At 37.3% G+C, this 18,591-nt stretch overlaps 1 protein-coding gene across 1 annotated transcript in view; it reads right to left on the bottom strand.

Annotated features, from left to right (window-relative positions):
* Positions 1–18,591, bottom strand: part of ZDHHC15 (zinc finger DHHC-type palmitoyltransferase 15) — a 168,534-nt gene that overhangs the window by 90,776 nt on the left and 59,167 nt on the right. Inside the window, exon 3 of the mRNA XM_040630478.1 lies at positions 4,101–4,195. Coding sequence (XP_040486412.1) covers positions 4,101–4,195 — 95 coding nt within the window. The remainder of the gene's footprint in view (positions 1–4,100; positions 4,196–18,591) is intronic.

Genomic DNA, 18,591 nt, shown 5'->3' with positions numbered 1-18,591 from the left:
GTTGCAAATATTTATGCCCCCAACTTGGGAACAGACAGGTATATAAGCCAATTAATACCAAAATTAAAGAAACACATTTATAATAATATAATAATAGTAGGGGACATTAACACCCCACTCACAGCAATGGACAGATCATTTAAGCAGCATATCTACAAGGAAACAAGGGCTTTGAATGACACACTGATCCAGATAGACTTCACACATATATTCAGAGCATTTCATCCTAAAGCAGCAGAACACAAATTTTTCTTGAGTGCACATGAAACATTCTCCAGAACAGATGACATATTGGGTCACAAATCAAGTCTCAACTGGTACAAAAATTGAGATCATACCCCGCATATTTTCAGACCACAATGCTATGAAACTTGAAGTTAATCCCAAGAAGAAATTTCAAAGGACCACAAATACATGGATGTTAAGGAACATCCTACTAAGGAATGAATGGGTCAACCAGGAAATTAAAGAACAATTAAATAATTAAATGGAAGCAAATGAAAATGAAAATGTGACAGTTCAGAACATTTGGGATGCAGTAATGGTGGTCTTAATAGGGAAGTATATAGCAATACAGGCCTTTCTCAAGAAAAGTCTCACATATACAACCTAAGCTTACACTTAAAGGAGCTGGAAAAAGAACAGCAAATAAAGCTAGATCCAGCAGGAGAAGAAAAATACTAAAGATTAGAGCAGAAATCAAAGATGTAGAAATAAAAAAAAAAGGAGAACAGATCAATGAAACCAGGAGCTGGTTCTTTGAAAGAATTAATAACATTGATAAACCCTTAGCTAGACTTATCAAAAAGAAAAGAGAAAGGACCCAGATAAATGAAATCACGAATGAAAGAGGAGAGATCACAACCAACACTGAAGAAATACAAACAAATATAAGAGAATATTATAAGAAATTGAAACAATTATAAGAGAATATTATGAGCAATTATATGCCAATGAATTAGGCAATCTGGAAAATATGGATGCATTCCTAGACACATACAAACTACCAAAACTGAAACAGGAAGAAATAGAAAACCTGAACAGACTCATAACCAGGGAAGAAGTTATATCAGTCATCAAAAATTTCCCAACAAAGAAGAGTCCAGGATTGGATGGCCTCCTAGGAGAATTCTACCAAACATTTAAAGAAGAATTAATACCTATTCATCTGAAATTTTTCAAAAAATAGTAATGAAATAAAAATTCCAAACTATGAGGCCAGCATTACCTTGATTGGAAAAACCAGACAAAGACCCCAACAAAAAGAATTACAGACCAATATCCCTGATGAACATGGATGCAAAAATTCTCACCAAGGTACTAGCTAATAGGATCCAACAATACATTAAAAGGATAATTCACCATGACCCAGTGGAATTCATTCTTGGGCTGCAGGGGTGGTTCAACATCCGCAAATCAATCATTTGTAATACAACATATTAATAAAAGAAAGGACAAGAACCCCATATGATCCTCTCAATAGATGCAGAAAAACCATTTGACAAAATACAGCATCCTCTCTTGATTAAAACCCTCCAAAATGTAGGGATAGAGGGAACATACCTCAACATCATAAAGGCATATATAAAAGACCCACAGCAAATATCATCCTCAATGGGGAAAAACAGAGAGCTTCACATCCTGACAGGGATGTCCACTCCGACCACTCTTGTTCAACATAATACTGGAAGTCCTAGCCTCAGCAATCAGACAACAAAAAGAAATAGAAGGCATCCAAATCTGCAAAGAAGTCAAACTTTCACTCTTCACAGATGACATGATAGCCTATCTAAAGAATCCTAAAGACTCTACCCAAAAATTGCTAAAACTGATACAGGGATTCAGCAATGTTGCAAGACATAAAATCAACCCACAGAAGTCTGTTGCATTTCTATACACTAACAATGAGACAGCAGACAAAAAAATCAAGGAATCGATCCCGTTTACAATTGCACCAAACCCATTACATACCTAGGAATTAACCTAACCAAAGAGATAAAAGATCTGTACTCTGAAAACTACAGAACAGTTAAGAAAGAAATTGAGGAAGACACACACACAAAAAAATGGAAAAACATTCCATGCTCATGGGTTGGAAGAATAAATATTGTTAAAATGTGTATGTTACGCAAAGCAATATGCACATCCAGTGTAATACCTACCAAAATACTGCCAGCATTTCTCACACAGCTAGAACAAAGAATCTTAAGATTTGTATGGAACCAGAGAAGACTGCAAATAACCAAAGGAATGTTGAAAAAGAAAACCAAAGCTGGAAGCATCACAATTCCAGACTTCAGGTTGTATTACAAAGCTGTCATCATCAAGACAGTATGGTACTAGAACAAAACAGACACATAGATCAATGGAACAGAATAGAGAACCCAGAAATGGACACTCAACTGTATGGCCAACTAATCTTTGACAAAGCAGGAAAGAACATCCAATGGAAAATAGAGTGTCTTCAACAAATGCTGTAAGGAAAATTGGCTAGCCAAGAAGAATGAGACTGTACCGCTGTCTTACCAATGTCGGCATTACACAAAAATAGACTCAAAATGGATGAAAGACCTAAATGTGAGACAGGAATCCATCAAAATTCTAGGGAACACAGGCAGCAACTTTTTTGACCTTGGCCGCAGCAAATTCTTATTAGACAGGTCTCCAAAGACAAAGGAAACAAAAGCAAAACTAAACTATTGGGATTTCATAAAGATAAAAAGCTTTTGTACAGCAAAGGAAACAATCAATAAAACTAAAGACAACAGACAGAATGGGAGAAGACTTTCACAAATGAAATCTCAGATAAAGGGTTAGTATCCAAAATCTATAAAGAAATTATCAAACTCGACACCCAAAAAACAAATAGTCCAGTCAAGAAAAATGAGCAGAAGACATGAACAGATATTTCTCCAAAGAAGACATACAAATGACTATCATGAAAAAATTCTGAACATCACTCAGCATCAGGGAAATACAAATCAAAACCACAATGAGATATCACCTTAGAATGGCTAAAATCAACAACACAAGAAACAACAGATGCTGGTGAAGATGCGGAGAAAGGGGAAATTTCTTACACTGTTGGAGGAATGCACACTGGTGCAGCTACTCTGGAAAACAGTATGGAGGGCCCTCAAAAAGTTAAAAATAGAACTACCCTGCTACCCAGCAATTGTACTACTAGGTATTTATCGAAAGGATACAAAAATATTGATTCGAAGGGGCATGTATACCCCAATGTTTATAGCAGTAGTGCCCCCAATAGCCAAAATATGGAAAGAACCCAGATGTCCATTGATAGATGAATGGATAAAGAAGATGTGGTGTGTGTGTGTGTGTGTGTGTGTGTGTGTATATATATGTATATATATATATATATGAATATTACTCAGCCATCAGCCATCGTAAAGAATGAAATCTTACCATTTGCAATGATGTGGATGGAGCCAGAGGGTATTATGCTAAGGAAAATAAGTCAGTCAGTGTAGGATAAATACCATATGATTTCACTCATATGTGGAATTTAAGAAACAAAACTGATGAAAATAGGGTAAGGGAAGGGAAAATAAAAATAGAGAGAAGACAAACCATAAGAGACTCTTAACTATGGGAAACAAACTGAGGGTTGCTGGAGGGGAGGTTGGTGGGGGATGGGGTAATTGGGTGATGGGCCTTAAGGAGGGCACTTGATATAATGAGCACTGGGTGATATATGCTATTGCTGAATCACTAAATTTTACTCCTGAAGCTAATAATATATTTTAACTAAATAGAATTGAAATAAACATTTAAAAAATAATTATATCACTAATTCAAACAGTGGTTTCTTAGTCTTCAAAGTATCTATGGCCAGTAATTTTGCAATAGACTATCCTTCTATAGACTATCCTACCCTTAATTTATCTTTATCACTAAGAGGCCTTTTTAAAGATTACCCTGAATCTCTCCTCTGTAAATGAAGGTTATTTGCTTCTTTTCTCTTTCTCCTCCTCCTCTTCTTCTTCTTCTTCTTCTTCTTCTTTTGCATTTTTGCTTTCCTGTCTCTTTAACCTTTAGGAAGTATTCTTACTTCCTAGGATTCTTACCAGTATTCTTACCTTCTGATTTGGCTGTTGTGGGAGTGTAAATATAGACTTCCAGTAGGTCCAGGTAAAGAACACAAAGATGGTATGGTAGAATATGAGGTAGATAACTGAAATTTAAGAGAAAAAAATCAGTGTTTATACTATCTTTTTTGTCCATTTCTAGAAGTTGAGAAAGATATAAACTAAACAACAAGTTTCTGTTTTGTTTTCTTATTACCAAGTATTTTCTAGTATTATTATAAAATGTTAATTCTTACCTTTTCCCCATGAAGTGACAGAAATGTTACAGTGCCAAATTTTCAGTGAGACCTTCTGGAAGTTGTATGTTTTAAGAGCTACCATGTGATTCTAAAACTAAAGGGGAAATGTTCTTAATGACAATGTGAGGGAAGCTACCATAGCCATTGTAGGTACAAAAAGATGATAATGATAGTATTTGCACAACACTATCGAGTTTATAACATGATTTCATAATATTATCTCATTTTATTGTTTCAATAACTTTGTGAGATCAATAATAACAGTTGATCAGCTATTGGGAATAGCTGATTATCCAAAGTGATACAGTTACCATATAATGTATCCAGGTCTTAAACACAGGATTACTGACTATAAATCACAAGTTCTTTTCAGTAGCCTCAAAGACTACATATTCATTTTTTTGCAAGCAATCTGAATTCATATTTATTGAAGCCAGTAATTAGAGACATCTTTTCCAGCACTAGAAAGCAAGGTTCCACATGACTGCATAACTGCATCTGGTTAGAGTCACATCCCGGGACGAAGGCTGGTAGGGGAAAAATCTGCAGTCCTAATTTTACATTAAAAACTTAGTATAAAGATGACTGAACTTTCACTTAGAGCATCAACATTGTTAAGGTCATTATGTACAGAGTAGTCACTTTCAACTTTGTTAAACTAATAAAACATGACGACGTCTTCACATTATATACTTTTGAAATGTGAGTTGTATCTGCGATAGTTGTAAAAGTTGCTTCCACTGCTTATCTTTTTATACTCTTTGCCTCTTGGATAGCTCTTCCAATATCAGAAATTTCACTATTCTCCACAGAGGCCATTATAAGACTGATGGTCATGTTACTGTTTCACTGTGAGTTCTTGTGTGGCAAGGTGTTATTACCTCAATTCATCAGAAAGACTCAAGGGAATGACTCAAGACCACATCAATAGGGCTGAGTGCCTTATACATATATGGCCGAATTGAAAAAGCTCTACTCTCTTGGCCCAGTGCTCCTAGTCTTATGGTGCAAGTCCTTTTCTATGTGCTTCATTTGTGTAATTATGAAATCTCATTTTCAAATTCAAGCAATTTAAATTAAAAAGTAAAATCTACCACACACATTTATCTAGGCTCCCACCTCCCCCTCCTAGGGCATTAATACCTGTTTGCTGTTTGGTGTGTATCATTACAGATCTTCTGATTTTTATGTGTTTCTATGAATATATGAACACAATATAAATATGGAATTTTTGTAATATTTAAAAATTTTTTCATCATATTTCTTTTGAAAGGTAATGCATTCACAACATTCAAAATTTGAAGGCATAAAATAGTACACAGGGAAAAGTTTCCCTTCCATCCCTTTTCCTCAGCCACCAAGTTTCCTTCCTGGAAGCAACAAAAGTTAGTTTCATGACTTCATTCTGTACCCTTTTAAATTTTATACATATAAAAGTACTGAAACTGCATTTTTTCCACACAAATAGTAGTATTCTATATACAGTTTTGTCCCAATTTCTTTTTCATTTTTCTATAATTTGGAGATCATTCTATTTAATATAACTTGCAAAGAGTAAGCTCCCTCATTCTCTTTAAAAATGTTGCATGGGTTTTCATTGCATCAATGTGCCATAATTTAACCAAAGTGTTTCTGATGAAAATTTATTTTTTCCTCTTCTCTTGCTACTACAAACAATGCTGTAATAAAGAACTTTGCATATATGTCATTGGCACACTTACTTAATCTATAGGGTCAATTCCTTAAAGTGGGATTGCTAGGCCCAAACATAGGCCTTTTGGCAGAGAATGTCAAACTGCCATTAAAAAAATGTTTTTTTCTGGTGTAGGGGAACCATAATGTTCCACAGGGCCACTCAGATGATATTCAGGACAGGCATGCCCAGGCATTGCAGGGCAGAACCACAAGAGGATCACTCACATGAGGGGAGCATGGGGATCCTGCTCACACTGAACCCACCGACCTCCCACCCACCTATCCACTGATGCCTTCCTCCTGCTGCCCCACCCATGCACCCTCCCACACCTGTTCTGTGGCTGGACACCAGAAGGTTCCACGTGGCCACTCACTGGGTTGTGGCACCCTGAGTCCTGTGATCAGTGTTGGGGTGGTACAGTGAGCAAGACTTTGGTTGGAGGGGACCTCGGACATCACCTTCAACACACATTTCACAGATTCAATTAAGGTACCTAGGTGTGGGGAAGAGGGAAGACAGTGGTGGAGTAGGAGGACTCTAAGCTCATTTCAACCCATGAACACAACTAAGTAACTATCAAGTCATCGTAAATATCCCAGAAATAGACCAGAAGACTGACAGAACAAACTACACAACTATAGGGAGAGAAGAGGCCACATCAAGGAAGGTGGTAAGTGTGGAGATGTGGTTTAGGGGAAAAAGGATTGTAGGTGCTGTGGAGGGGAGGGAGATATGGTCATGGAGAAGGGAGAGAGAGATGGAGAGAGGGAGAGAGAGAAGCACACAGGGGAATGCAAAAGGAGGTTTCCCCAAAGCCACTGAGTTGGAAAATGAGAGGGGCTGAATTTCGTGAGTTCATGCAACCAGTAGGGCTTAGGGACACCTGGGTGGCTCAGTCATTTAAGTGTCTGCCTTCATCAGGTCATGATTCCAGGGTCCTGGGATCGAGTTCCACATCGGGCTCCTTGCTCAGCAGGGAGTCTGCTTCTCCTTCTGCCTGAAGCTCTCCCTCCTTGTGCTCTCAATATATATATTGTCAAAGAGAGAGAGAGAGAGGCAGCCTAGAGCTTTAAAGGTCAGCAGGCTTGACTGGGATAGAGCCTGAAGGACAAATGCTGCTCTTGGAGAGAAGGTAGGCACACAAACTGGGGGTAGACAGCATGGAAACAGTGATCTGAAGAACACCTGGGACACACAAGGGGGAGATTATTTACTCTACTCGGAACACATCCCTGGGAGAAAGTGTTTGCAAGACCTCTCCCCAGGAACAAAGGAGCTGGGTGGTGGCATTTCCCTCCTTCTCTCCTCGGCATAAACACAAAGCCATGTACAGAAGCAGTGCAGAACTGACACTGGCTGCCTAACATACTTACACCAAGTCCCTCACCCTTGCACTCTGATGGGACTGCCTTTCTCAGTCACACTTGCCTCAGTCCTAGCAGAATGGGCCCCTTCCCAGAAGACCAGAACAAATTCCTGCCCACACCACCTGTCCCAACCAGAGAGTTCTGCAGAACCTCAGTTCTGGTGGAAGGGGTGTCAGGTTTCATTTCATAAGCAGACCACAGCACATCTAGTTAAAACTCACCACATTCAGACTAGGGACCAAACACTGCCCACAGCAGGCAAGGAGAGCATCGGCAGATCGGCTTGAAGGAAGTGCAGACAAAACACAACAGCAGAGTACAAGCAGCACACACTAGAGACACTCCCTGAATGCATTACAGGCCCTTTGCATTACATGACCTCCTCTTCATAAGGCCATTACTTTCAGGAGCAGGAGACGTAACTGGCTTTTCTAACACACAGAAGAAGGCAGAGACTTAGACAGAATGCCAAGACAGAGGAAGGTATCCTAAATGAAAGAACAATATAAGGCCATGGCCAGAGATGTAAGTGAAACAGATGTAAGTAACATGCCTGATGGAGAATTTAAAGCAACAATCATAAGGATGCTCACTGGGCTTGAAAAAAGAATAGAAGACATCCATGAGATCTTTAGCACAGAGATCAACGAGTTAAAAAAGAATCAATCAAAGATGAAGCATACAATAAATGAGATTGTTAACAGGCTTGATACAATGAACAGTAGGATGGAAGAAGTAGAGGAATGATGCAGCATAGAACAATATAATGGAAATAATGAAGCTGAACACAAGACAGGAAGACTTGTATAACATGAGAATAGACTTAGGGAATTCAGTGACTCCATCAAACATAATAACATTCATATTATAGGACTCCCAGAAGAAGAAGAGACAGAAAAGGGGGCAGAAAATTCATTTGAGGAAATAATAGCTGAAAACTTCCCAAATCTGGAGAAGAAACAGATATCCAGATTTAGGAGGCACAAAGAACTCCCATCAAATCAATAAAAGCAGGCCAACATCAAGACATATTGTAATTAAATTTGCAAAATATAGCAATAAAGAAAAAATCTTAAAAGCAACAAGACAAAAGAAGCCCTTAACTGACAAGGGAAGACCTATAAGCCTAGCTGGAGACTTCTGAACAGAAACTTGGAAAGCCAAAAAGGAGTGGCATGATATGTTCAAAGTACCAAATGGGAAAAATCTGCAACCAAGAATACTCTATCCAGCAAGGCTATCATTCAGAATAGAAGGAGAGATAAAGAGTTTCACAAAAAAAAAAAAAAAAACCCTAAAGGAATGTGACCTTAAATCTGCCCTGAAAGAAATATTGAAAGGGACTCTTTAAAGGCAAAGGAGAAACCAAAAGTGACAAAGACAAGAAAGGATCAGAGAAATCACCAGAATCAATGACAAAACAGGTAATAAAATGGCACTAAATACATATCTACCAATAATTACTTGTAAATGGACTAAATGCTGAATAAAAAGACATAGGGTGTCAGAATAGAAGAAAAAACAAGACCCATCTATATGTTGTCTACAAGAGACTCATTGTAGACCTAAAGACACCTGCAGATTTAAAGTGAGGGATAGAGAAACATTTATCATGCAAATGGATGTCAAAAGAAAGCTAGAGTAGTAATAGATATATCAAATAAACCAGACTTTAAAATAGATTGAAAAAAAAGACATAGGGTGTCAGAATAGAAGAAAAAACAAGACCCATCTATATGTTGTCTACAAGAGACTCATTGTAGACCTAAAGACACCTGCAGATTTAAAGTGAGGGATAGAGAAACATTTATCATGCAAATGGATGTCAAAAGAAAGCTAGAGTAGTAATAGATATATCAAATAAACCAGACTTTAAAATAGATTGGAAAAAGGGGTGCCTGGGTGGTGCAGTCATTAAGCGTCTGCCTTCGGCTCAGGGTGTGATCCCGGCGTTCTGGGATTGAGCCCCATATCAGGCTTCTCTGCTAGGAGCCTGCTTCTTTCTCTCCCACTCCCCCTGCTTGTGCTCCCTCTCTTGCTGGCTGTCTTTCTCTGTCAAATAAACAAATAAAATCTTAAAAAAAAATAAAATAGATTGGAAAAAGAGACAAAAAAGGGCACTATATCATAATAAAGGGAACAATCCAACAAGAAGATCTAACAATTGTAAATATTTATGCACCCATATGAGAGCACCCAAATAAATAAAACAACAAAAACTTAAAGGAACTAATTGATTATAATACAAATATAGTGGTGGACTTAACCTCCCAGTTACATCAACGGACAGATCATCTAAACAGGAAATAAAGAAGGAAACAATGGCTTTGAATGGCACACTAGACCAGATGGAGTTAACAGATATATGCAGAACATTCCATCATGAAAGAGCAGAATACACATTCTTTTCAAGTGCACATGGGTCATTTTACAGAATAAATCACATACTAGGTCACAAATCAGGCCTCAATAAATACAAAAAGACTGAAGTCATATCATGCACCTTTTCTGACCACAATAGTATGAAACTAGAAGTCAACCACAAGAAAAAATGTGGAAAGACCACAAATACATGGAGGTTCGAACAACATGCTACTAAACAATGAATGGGTCAACCGGGAAATCAAAGCAGAAATTTAAAAAATTCATAGGAAAATTAAAACGTGATGGCTCAAAACCTTTGGGATGCAGGAAAAGTGATCGCAAGAGGGACATGAATACCCAAACAGGCCTAACTCCAGATGCAAGAAAAACCTCAAATGAACAACCTAAGCTTTCACCTAAAGAAAATAGAAAAAGAACAAAAAAACAAAGCCTAAAGCCAGCAGAAAGAAGGTAAAGAGTAAAGTAGAAATAAATGATAAACAAACAAACAAACAAAAAAAAAAAACCAACCCCAAAACCATAGAATAGATCAATGAAAACAGGATCCGGTTCACTGAAAAAGTTAATAAAACTGATAATCTTCTAAGCTAGACTTATCAAAAAGAAAAGAGAAGGGACTCAAGTAAATAAAATCACAAATGAGGGAGGAGAAAGCATAACTAAGACCAGAGAAATAATTATGTGAATACATTGTACAACCTGGAAGAAATGGATAAATTCCTAAAAACATATTAACTACCACAACTGAAACAGGAAGAAATAGAAAACTTGAACATACCAATAACCAGCAAAGAAATTGAATCAGTAACCAAAAACCTCCCAACAAACAAAAGTCCAGGACTACATGGCTTCACAGGCAAATTCTACCAAACATTTAAAGAAGACTTAATACCTATTCTTCTCAAACTATTTAAAAAAAACAGAATAGGAAGGAAATCTTTCAAATTCATTCTATGAAGCCAGCACTATCCTGATACCAAAACCAGGAAAAGACAGTACAAAAGAAGAGAACTACAGGACAATATCTCTGATGAACATGCATGCAAACTTCCTCAACAAAATACTAGTAAACTGAATCCAACAATACATTAAAAAAAATCATTCACCAGAATTAAGTGGGATGTATTCACATGATGCAAGAGTGGTCTAATATTCACAAATCAATCAATGTTATACACCATATTAATAAGAGAAAGGATAAGGGGCACCTGGGTGGCTCAGTTGGTTAAGCTTTGGACTCCTGATTTCTGCTCAGGTCAAGATCTCAGGGTTGTGAGATTGAGCCCCACGCTGGGCTAAGCACTCAGCAGAGAGTCTGCTTGGGATTCTCCTCTCCCTCTCCCTCTGCCCCTCCTCCTGCTTGTTCTCTCTCTCTCTAAAAATAAATAAATAAATCTTTAAAAAATAATAAACGATAAGAACCATATGATCATTTCAATAGATGCAGAAAAATTTTTTTTAAAGATTTATTTATTTATTTGACAAAGAGAGAGAGGGACAGCGAGAGAGGGCACACAAGCAAGGGGAGTGTGAGAGGGAGAAGCAGGCTTCCCACCAAGCAGGGAGCCCAGTGCGGGGCTCAATCCCAGGACCCTGGGATCATGACCTGAGCTGAAGGCAGATGCTCAATGGCTGAGCCACCTAGGTGCCCCAAAAATAAAAAAATGACAAAGTACAACATCCATTCATGATAAAAACCCACAACAAAGTATGTTTACATGGAACATACCTCAACATAATAAAGGCCATCTTATGAAAAACCTACAGCTAACATAACTCAATGGGGAAAGACTAAGAGCTTTCCTGTATGTTCCTCTACATTCAGGAACAACACAAGGATGTCCACTCTCATCACTGTTATTTAAAATAGTATCTGAAGTCCTAGCCACAGCAATCTGACAACAAAAAGAAATAAAAGGCATCCAAGTTGGCAAGAAAGAAGTAAAACTTTCACTATTTGCATATGACATGATACTCTATACAGAAAACCTCAAAGACTCCACCAAAAAACTATACTGATATATGATTTCAGTAAAGTCACTGGATACAAAATCAACCTACACAAATCTGTTGCATTTCCATACACCAATAATGAAGCATCAGAGAGAGAAATTAAGGAATCATTCCCATTTACAATTGTACCAAAAACCATAAGATACCTAGGAATAAACCTAACCAAAGAGGTGAAAGACCTGTACCCGGAAAACTATAATGCTGGTGAAAGAAATTGAAGAGGACACAAAGAAATGGAAAGACATTCCATGCCCATGAATCGCAATAAAAAATATTGTTAAAATGCATATACTACCCAAAGCAATCTACATATTTAATGCAATCCCTACCTAAATACCAATAGCATTTTTCATAGAGCTAGAATAAACCATCCTAAAATTTGTATGGAACCAAAAAAGTCCCCAAATAGTTAAAAGCACCCTTAAAAAAGAAAAGCAAAGCTGGAGGCATCACAATTCCAGACTTCAAGTTATATTAGAAGGCTATAGTAATCAAAACAATATGATGGTGACCCAAAAATAGACACATAGATCAATGGAACAGAATAGAAAACCCATAAATGAATCGTAAATATATGGTCAATTACTTTTCAACAAAGCAGGAAAGAATATCTAATGGGAAAAAGACAGTCTCTTCAACAAAAGGTGCTGGGAATACTGGAGAGCATCATGCAAAAGAATGAAAATGAACCACGTTCTTAACATCATACACAAAAATAAACTCAAAATGGATGAAAGACCTAAATGTGAGATAGGAATCCATCAAAATCTTAGAAGAGAACACAGGCAATAACCTCTTTGACATTGGCCATAGCAACTTCTTCCTAGATATGTCTCCTAAGGCAAGGGAAACAAAAGCAAAAATAAACTATTGGGACTTCATCAAAATAAAAGCTTCTGCACAGTGAAGGAAACAACAAAACTAAAAGGCAACCTAGAGAATGGAAGAAGGTATTTGCAAATGGCATATGTACTAAAGGGTTAGTACCCAAAATATATAAAGAACTTATAAAACTCGACACCAAAAAACAATTAATCCAATTAGAAAATGGGCAGAAAACATGAATAGGCATTTTTCCAAAGAAGATATCTAGATTGACAACAGACACATGAAAAGATGGTCAATATCACTTATCAGGGAAACACAAATCAAAACTATAATGAGATATCACCTCACACTTGTCAGAATGGCTAAAATGAACGACACAATAAACAACAGGTGTTGGTGAGGATGTGGAGAAAGGGGAATCCTCTTGCATTGTTGGTGTGAATGTAAACTGTTGCAGTCACTGTGGAGAATAGTATGGAGATTCTTCAAATTAAAAAACAGAACTGTTCTATGATCCAGTAATCACATCGCTGGGTATTTACCCACAGAATACAAAGACACTAATTTAAAGGGACACATACGTCCCTATGTTTATAGCATCATTATTCATAATAGCCAAATTATGTAAGCAACTCAGGTGTTCATTGATTGATGAATGGATAAAGAAGTAGTATGTATATGTTAAATATATGTATATGTTGAATATTATTCAACCATCAAAATGAATGAAATCTTGCCATTTGCAACAATGTGGATGGAACTAGAGGATATTATGCTAAGCAAAATAAGTCAGAGAAAGACAAATACCACATGATTTCACTCATATGTGGAACTTAAGAAAAAAATCGGACAAACATTTGGTAAACAACACAATGTTAACAAAATATATAGCCTACATGTGTTTATAAACTTGGATTATAGGGGAAGGGAAGAAAGAATAAAACAAGATAAAATCAAAGACGGAGGCAAACCATAAAAGACTCTTAACTATAGGAAACAAACTGAGGGTTGTTGGAAGGGAGGCAGGTGGAGGGATAGGGTAACTGGGTGATGGACATTAAGGAGGGCACTTGATGTAATGAGCACTGGGTGTTATATGTAACTGATGAATCACTAAATTCTACCCCCTGAAACTAATAATACACTACATGTTAATTAATTGATTTTAAATAAAAATGAAAATTAAAAAAATTGATTGTGTTATCTTTTTTGCTGAGAATTTATTATGAATTTATTAAACATGTTACATGTATTATCTCATTTATTCCTCAAAAACACTATATGTTAACTAATTGATTTTAAATAAAAATAAAAAAATAAAGTTGTTTCTTTGTGTTATCTCTTGCTATGGTTTTGTTTCTTTGATTTTATGAAATTCACACAGGAAAGATTCCATGTGTAAATTAGATTCCATGTCTAACTCCTGTCTTTCAGTATGGAATGGGATTATGGAAATTTTGGTTGCAAAGAAATTAGGAGAAAATAACTTTATTGTGCTCTTCAAAGGTAATAAATTTCTGCGATTTGGTTCCCCCGAATGTTGCAAACTAAACTTTTATACCTGGTAGTGTTTTAAGGGTATTTATTTCTCTTCCAATGATTGAGATGGGAAGTGTGGGATTTTAAATTGTTCCAGCTAATACTACAAATTAATGACTGGTTTAATCATAAAATTTAAAACAGCTGACTCCCATTCCTGTATTCCAATGTTTCACAGAAGTTCTGAGTACTTTTTTTTATAGATGGGTAGAAAATGAGGGATCATGAGGTTAAATGACTAAGTCAAAGTCGATTACTGGATTGGTAGATTATGGACTATACTATAGATTTTATAAGAATCTTAGAGAACATACACCTGAAACTAACATAACATTTATGTTAATTGTACTTCAATTTTAAAAGAAAAAAATCGCAGAGAACATAGAGATTATCTAGTTTAACCTCCTCATTTTATAGAGAAATAATTGAGTATGTGACTTGATTAGGGTTACCTAGCAAAGTTATGGAAGCAATGGAACCAGAATCCAGGCTTCCTCATTCCCAGGCCAAAGCACTTTTCCTTGGAGCAGGTTCCCAAATTTCAGTGTGCATTAAAATCACCTTGGGAGGCTATTAGAATGCAGATCCCCAAGCTCTGCACCAAAGATTCTGAATCAGTAGCCTGAGATGGAGTCCGAGAATCTAGCAACTCCCCCAAGTGATTCTCAGGCAGATGAACCACAGTAAACAGGACTTTAGGCGTCATTTCGTTGTTCAGCCCACAATCCAAAGGGGGAAGCTCCTCTCCAACATCCCTGGCAGGCAATTTCCACATCTCTGCCACATTTCATCCTGCAGTGAGTATTATCATATTATGGGTGGGACCCATGATTCTCAATTTTATGTTTCTCCCTATTTATTTGATGTTCCTAAGGTATGATTCCAAACGTGTGGAAATTTATTCTTTTTCTGCCTTAAAAGATGGGAAACATAGGCACGCCCGGGTGGCTCAGTCGGTTAAGCATCTGCCTTCAGCTCAGGTCATGACGCTGGGGTCCTAGGATTGAGTCCCGCATTGGCCTCTCTGCTCAGCAGAGAGTCTGCTTCTCCCTCTGCCTCTCCCCCCTCTTGTGCTTGCTCTCTCTCACTCACCAAATAAATTTTTTTTAAAAAAAATAAGAAACATATTTCTTTATAATTAATTATTTTGTACCTATAATTATTCTTATAAACTGTAGGGGCAATGAGTTTTTTAAGTGTGATGCTCTAGTGAGATTCCAGATCACTAGAAAAATCAAAGAGCTTGTGAACAGTATTCCCGAACTGCCACTACTCATGGACATTGGAATGAAACATGAAAACATCTTTTTAAAGCAAACAGGCACAGTAGAGTCTTTTGCTTATCTGGTAGTGATCACAGCATGGCGCATTGGAAGCTGCTGGAACTGTGATTACTACATGAAAGCCAAAAACTTTTCAAGTGTTTTTTTTTTCCCTTCCACATGTGCAAAGGTTTACAGAAGAAAAAATCAGCCATAAGGAACATGACCAACTGCCAAAGAAAAATCCTTCGGCATACGGTTTTTCTGAATTTAGTCACTGTGTTGCACTGTGAATATCCCATTATGGAAATAGCTTCTGAAATGAGAAAGCTACTTGAACTTTTCTCCTGAAATAATAATTCATAAACACCTTGATAAAAATTATGGAATCTGAAACCACATGGTGGAAGTAGCATAAAGTTGTTATTAGCGACATCTTTTGCCAGCAGGTTGCCTTTCTATCTGTTGCTCCCAGGGACTAATGGAAAAAGTGATTTTGTGTGTGTGTATATGTGTGTGTGTGTGTGTGTGTATGCATATGCATACACTTTTTTGTGTGAATAAGAATGAATGCAGCACATAAGCTGCTCTAAATGCAGCAAAATGAGCACCAAAATGGGGAAAAGAGGAATATAATGAAATTTTACTATATATATTTAGACAAGTAAATACGAAGGCTGTTATTGTGGCCATTATTCAACATACCTCTTTTCTTTAAAAGCTGTTATTGAAAACTATGCTTCATTTAAAAATATACTATATTCTATAATATCTTTTATATCAATAGATGACTAAAAGCATTTGAGTTGGTAGAGTTGGGTAATGGGGAGAAGGGTGTACCTTTCAACTACATACCGCCATTCAAATAGAAACATCAGCTGTAGCTTTAGCAATTGAAAGAATCCTCACTAAAAGCTCCATTTTGGCCCAAGATCGAAATTCCCAGATCATTATCAGGGGGAAATTTGTCAGCGAGAGAGTCACCTCTCTCTCTTTAGTGGGAGACACCTATCAATGAGGTTTTGATTCTAATGTTTGAGTTCACTGCCTTAATTTACTTTCACTGCCTCAAAAACTTGAACAAAGAGCTGAACATTCTCTCTCAGCTATTTGAAGGAGTATTTGGAGAGAATGGGGTTAGAGGCCCACAGATTGTAGCCAAAGAGCTAAGGATAATTCATGAGAACACAGGAATTGTCCAAGAGTTGTTCCATTATTTAGCTACCCCTTGCCCCAGGAGAATATGAGATTTTCTTGAGTTGTTTTCCTTTTTTAAATATTTTATTTATTTATTTGAGAGAGAGAGAGAGAGAGAGAGAGGGGTAGAGAGTGAGAGGAAGAGGGAGAGCGAGCATGAGCAGGGAGAGGGGCAGAGGGAGAGGAAAGAAAGAATCCCAAGCAGATTCAGTGCTGAGCGCAGCCACCGGGTTCGATCCCACAACCCCGAGACCCTGACCCAAGCCAAAACCAAGAGCCGGACACTCAACTGACTGAGCCACCTGGGCGCCCCAAGAGTTGTTTTCAAGGTTTAGCCAGCTACTCCTTAGGAGTCTCTCTGATGGTAGTATCAAATTCTAGTGCCAACATATGGCATCACATTTTAAAAGAGCATGATTTTCCTTATTGATATCAATTTCAAAAGTTAGGGTTGTCTCTTAAATATCCTATATTCCCTTAATTATCCATTAGGCATCTGCCACCTATCAATCTATATAAACCTTTTATGACGCTGGTTATATCTTCAGTCTATACCAATTCTGGGAGGTAATGAGTCTTATAAGTTTGCCAGCCTCTGTGCAAAGCAGGACTTCATTTTAGTTGTCTATCTCAGTATTTTTTCAGCTTCAAAGAGATTTCTAGTCCCAGAATATTGGAATTTGGTAAACAACACAACGCTAACAAAATATATAGCCTACATGTGTTTATAAACTTGGATTATAGCCCCTCTGTTTTTCCATGCTGAAGAGGCCTTTCTTTTGGGTCTGTTTTGAGCATTGAAATGCCATGCAAAATACAATGGATTTGGATTCAGATGATTTGGGTTTGAACTCCAGATCTGCCACTTAATAACTATGTGTCCTTGAGTATCTGGTTAACTTTGCTGATCTCATGATGTATGTATACATACACAACAAAAACAACCTTATCAGTTTGCTTGACAAAGTTGCGAGAACTAATTGACTTAAATGTAAAAGTATCTCACATACTCTTAGGACTTAATTGACATCAGTTTTCTTCCTCTCCTTTCCTTCCTCTTAAGTCTTAGCGATTTGTTTTCTGAGATATGGTGGTAAAAACTACATGGACTTCAGGGGTAGACACACTATGGCTTTGTTCAAAAAGAGGAAAGTGGTTTGTTTCCGGTGTTCTTTTTGAAAATGTTTACTTAACATTTCATTGATTCATTGACTGTGGAAATAAATAAGTACACAGGGCAGCATCACTTAGGGAATAAACTTTGGCTACTTTCCTGGTTTAAAATGTATAGTTGAGGGGCGCCTGGGTGGCACAGCGGTTAAGTGTCTGCCTTCGGCTCAGGGCGTGATCCCGGCATTATGGGATCGAGCCCCACATCAGGCTCCTCTGCTAGGAGCCTGCTTCTTCCTCTCCCACTCCCCCTGCTTGTGTTCCCTCTCTCACTGGCTGTCTCTACCTCTGTCAAATAAATAAATAAAATCTGAAAAAAAATGTATAGTTGAGATGCCACCATTCTGTATGTATCATTTGGATTAAGTATAGCCCAATGCACCCATGTTGTCAGGGATACTCACGGTGGACACCAAAGCAGAACAGAGAATCTCTACTTTCTACATAGTAGCTAGGGATTTTTCACTGACTGGGAAAGTGGCTGGGGTTATCACAATCCCAGCTTGGTTCCCTCAGAATGTATTTCATTTTTTTTGATGCAACCAAGAAATTCTCTACCTCATTAATATGATGTTGGCTTGATTTATTTTAATATTAAGTTTTAGATTTGTAAAAGTCCTTCGATGGCATTTGGATCAACAGTCATCATGATGTATAAATGTATAAATCTGCTTTGCACTATTGTTAATAATTGTTCATCCAGTTTTTGTTTGAATACCTGAAGTAATGGGAAATTTAACTCTTGGGGCAGCCCATTCTATTGTCAGATAATTCTGATTGTTAGAC

Source organism: Ursus maritimus (genome assembly GCF_017311325.1).
Source record: "Ursus maritimus isolate PB19 chromosome X unlocalized genomic scaffold, ASM1731132v1 scaffold_X1, whole genome shotgun sequence".
Classification (NCBI taxonomy): Eukaryota; Metazoa; Chordata; class Mammalia; order Carnivora; family Ursidae; genus Ursus; species Ursus maritimus.
Note: the sequence above shows the minus strand (reverse complement) of the source record. Positions and strands in the feature narration are given on the sequence as shown.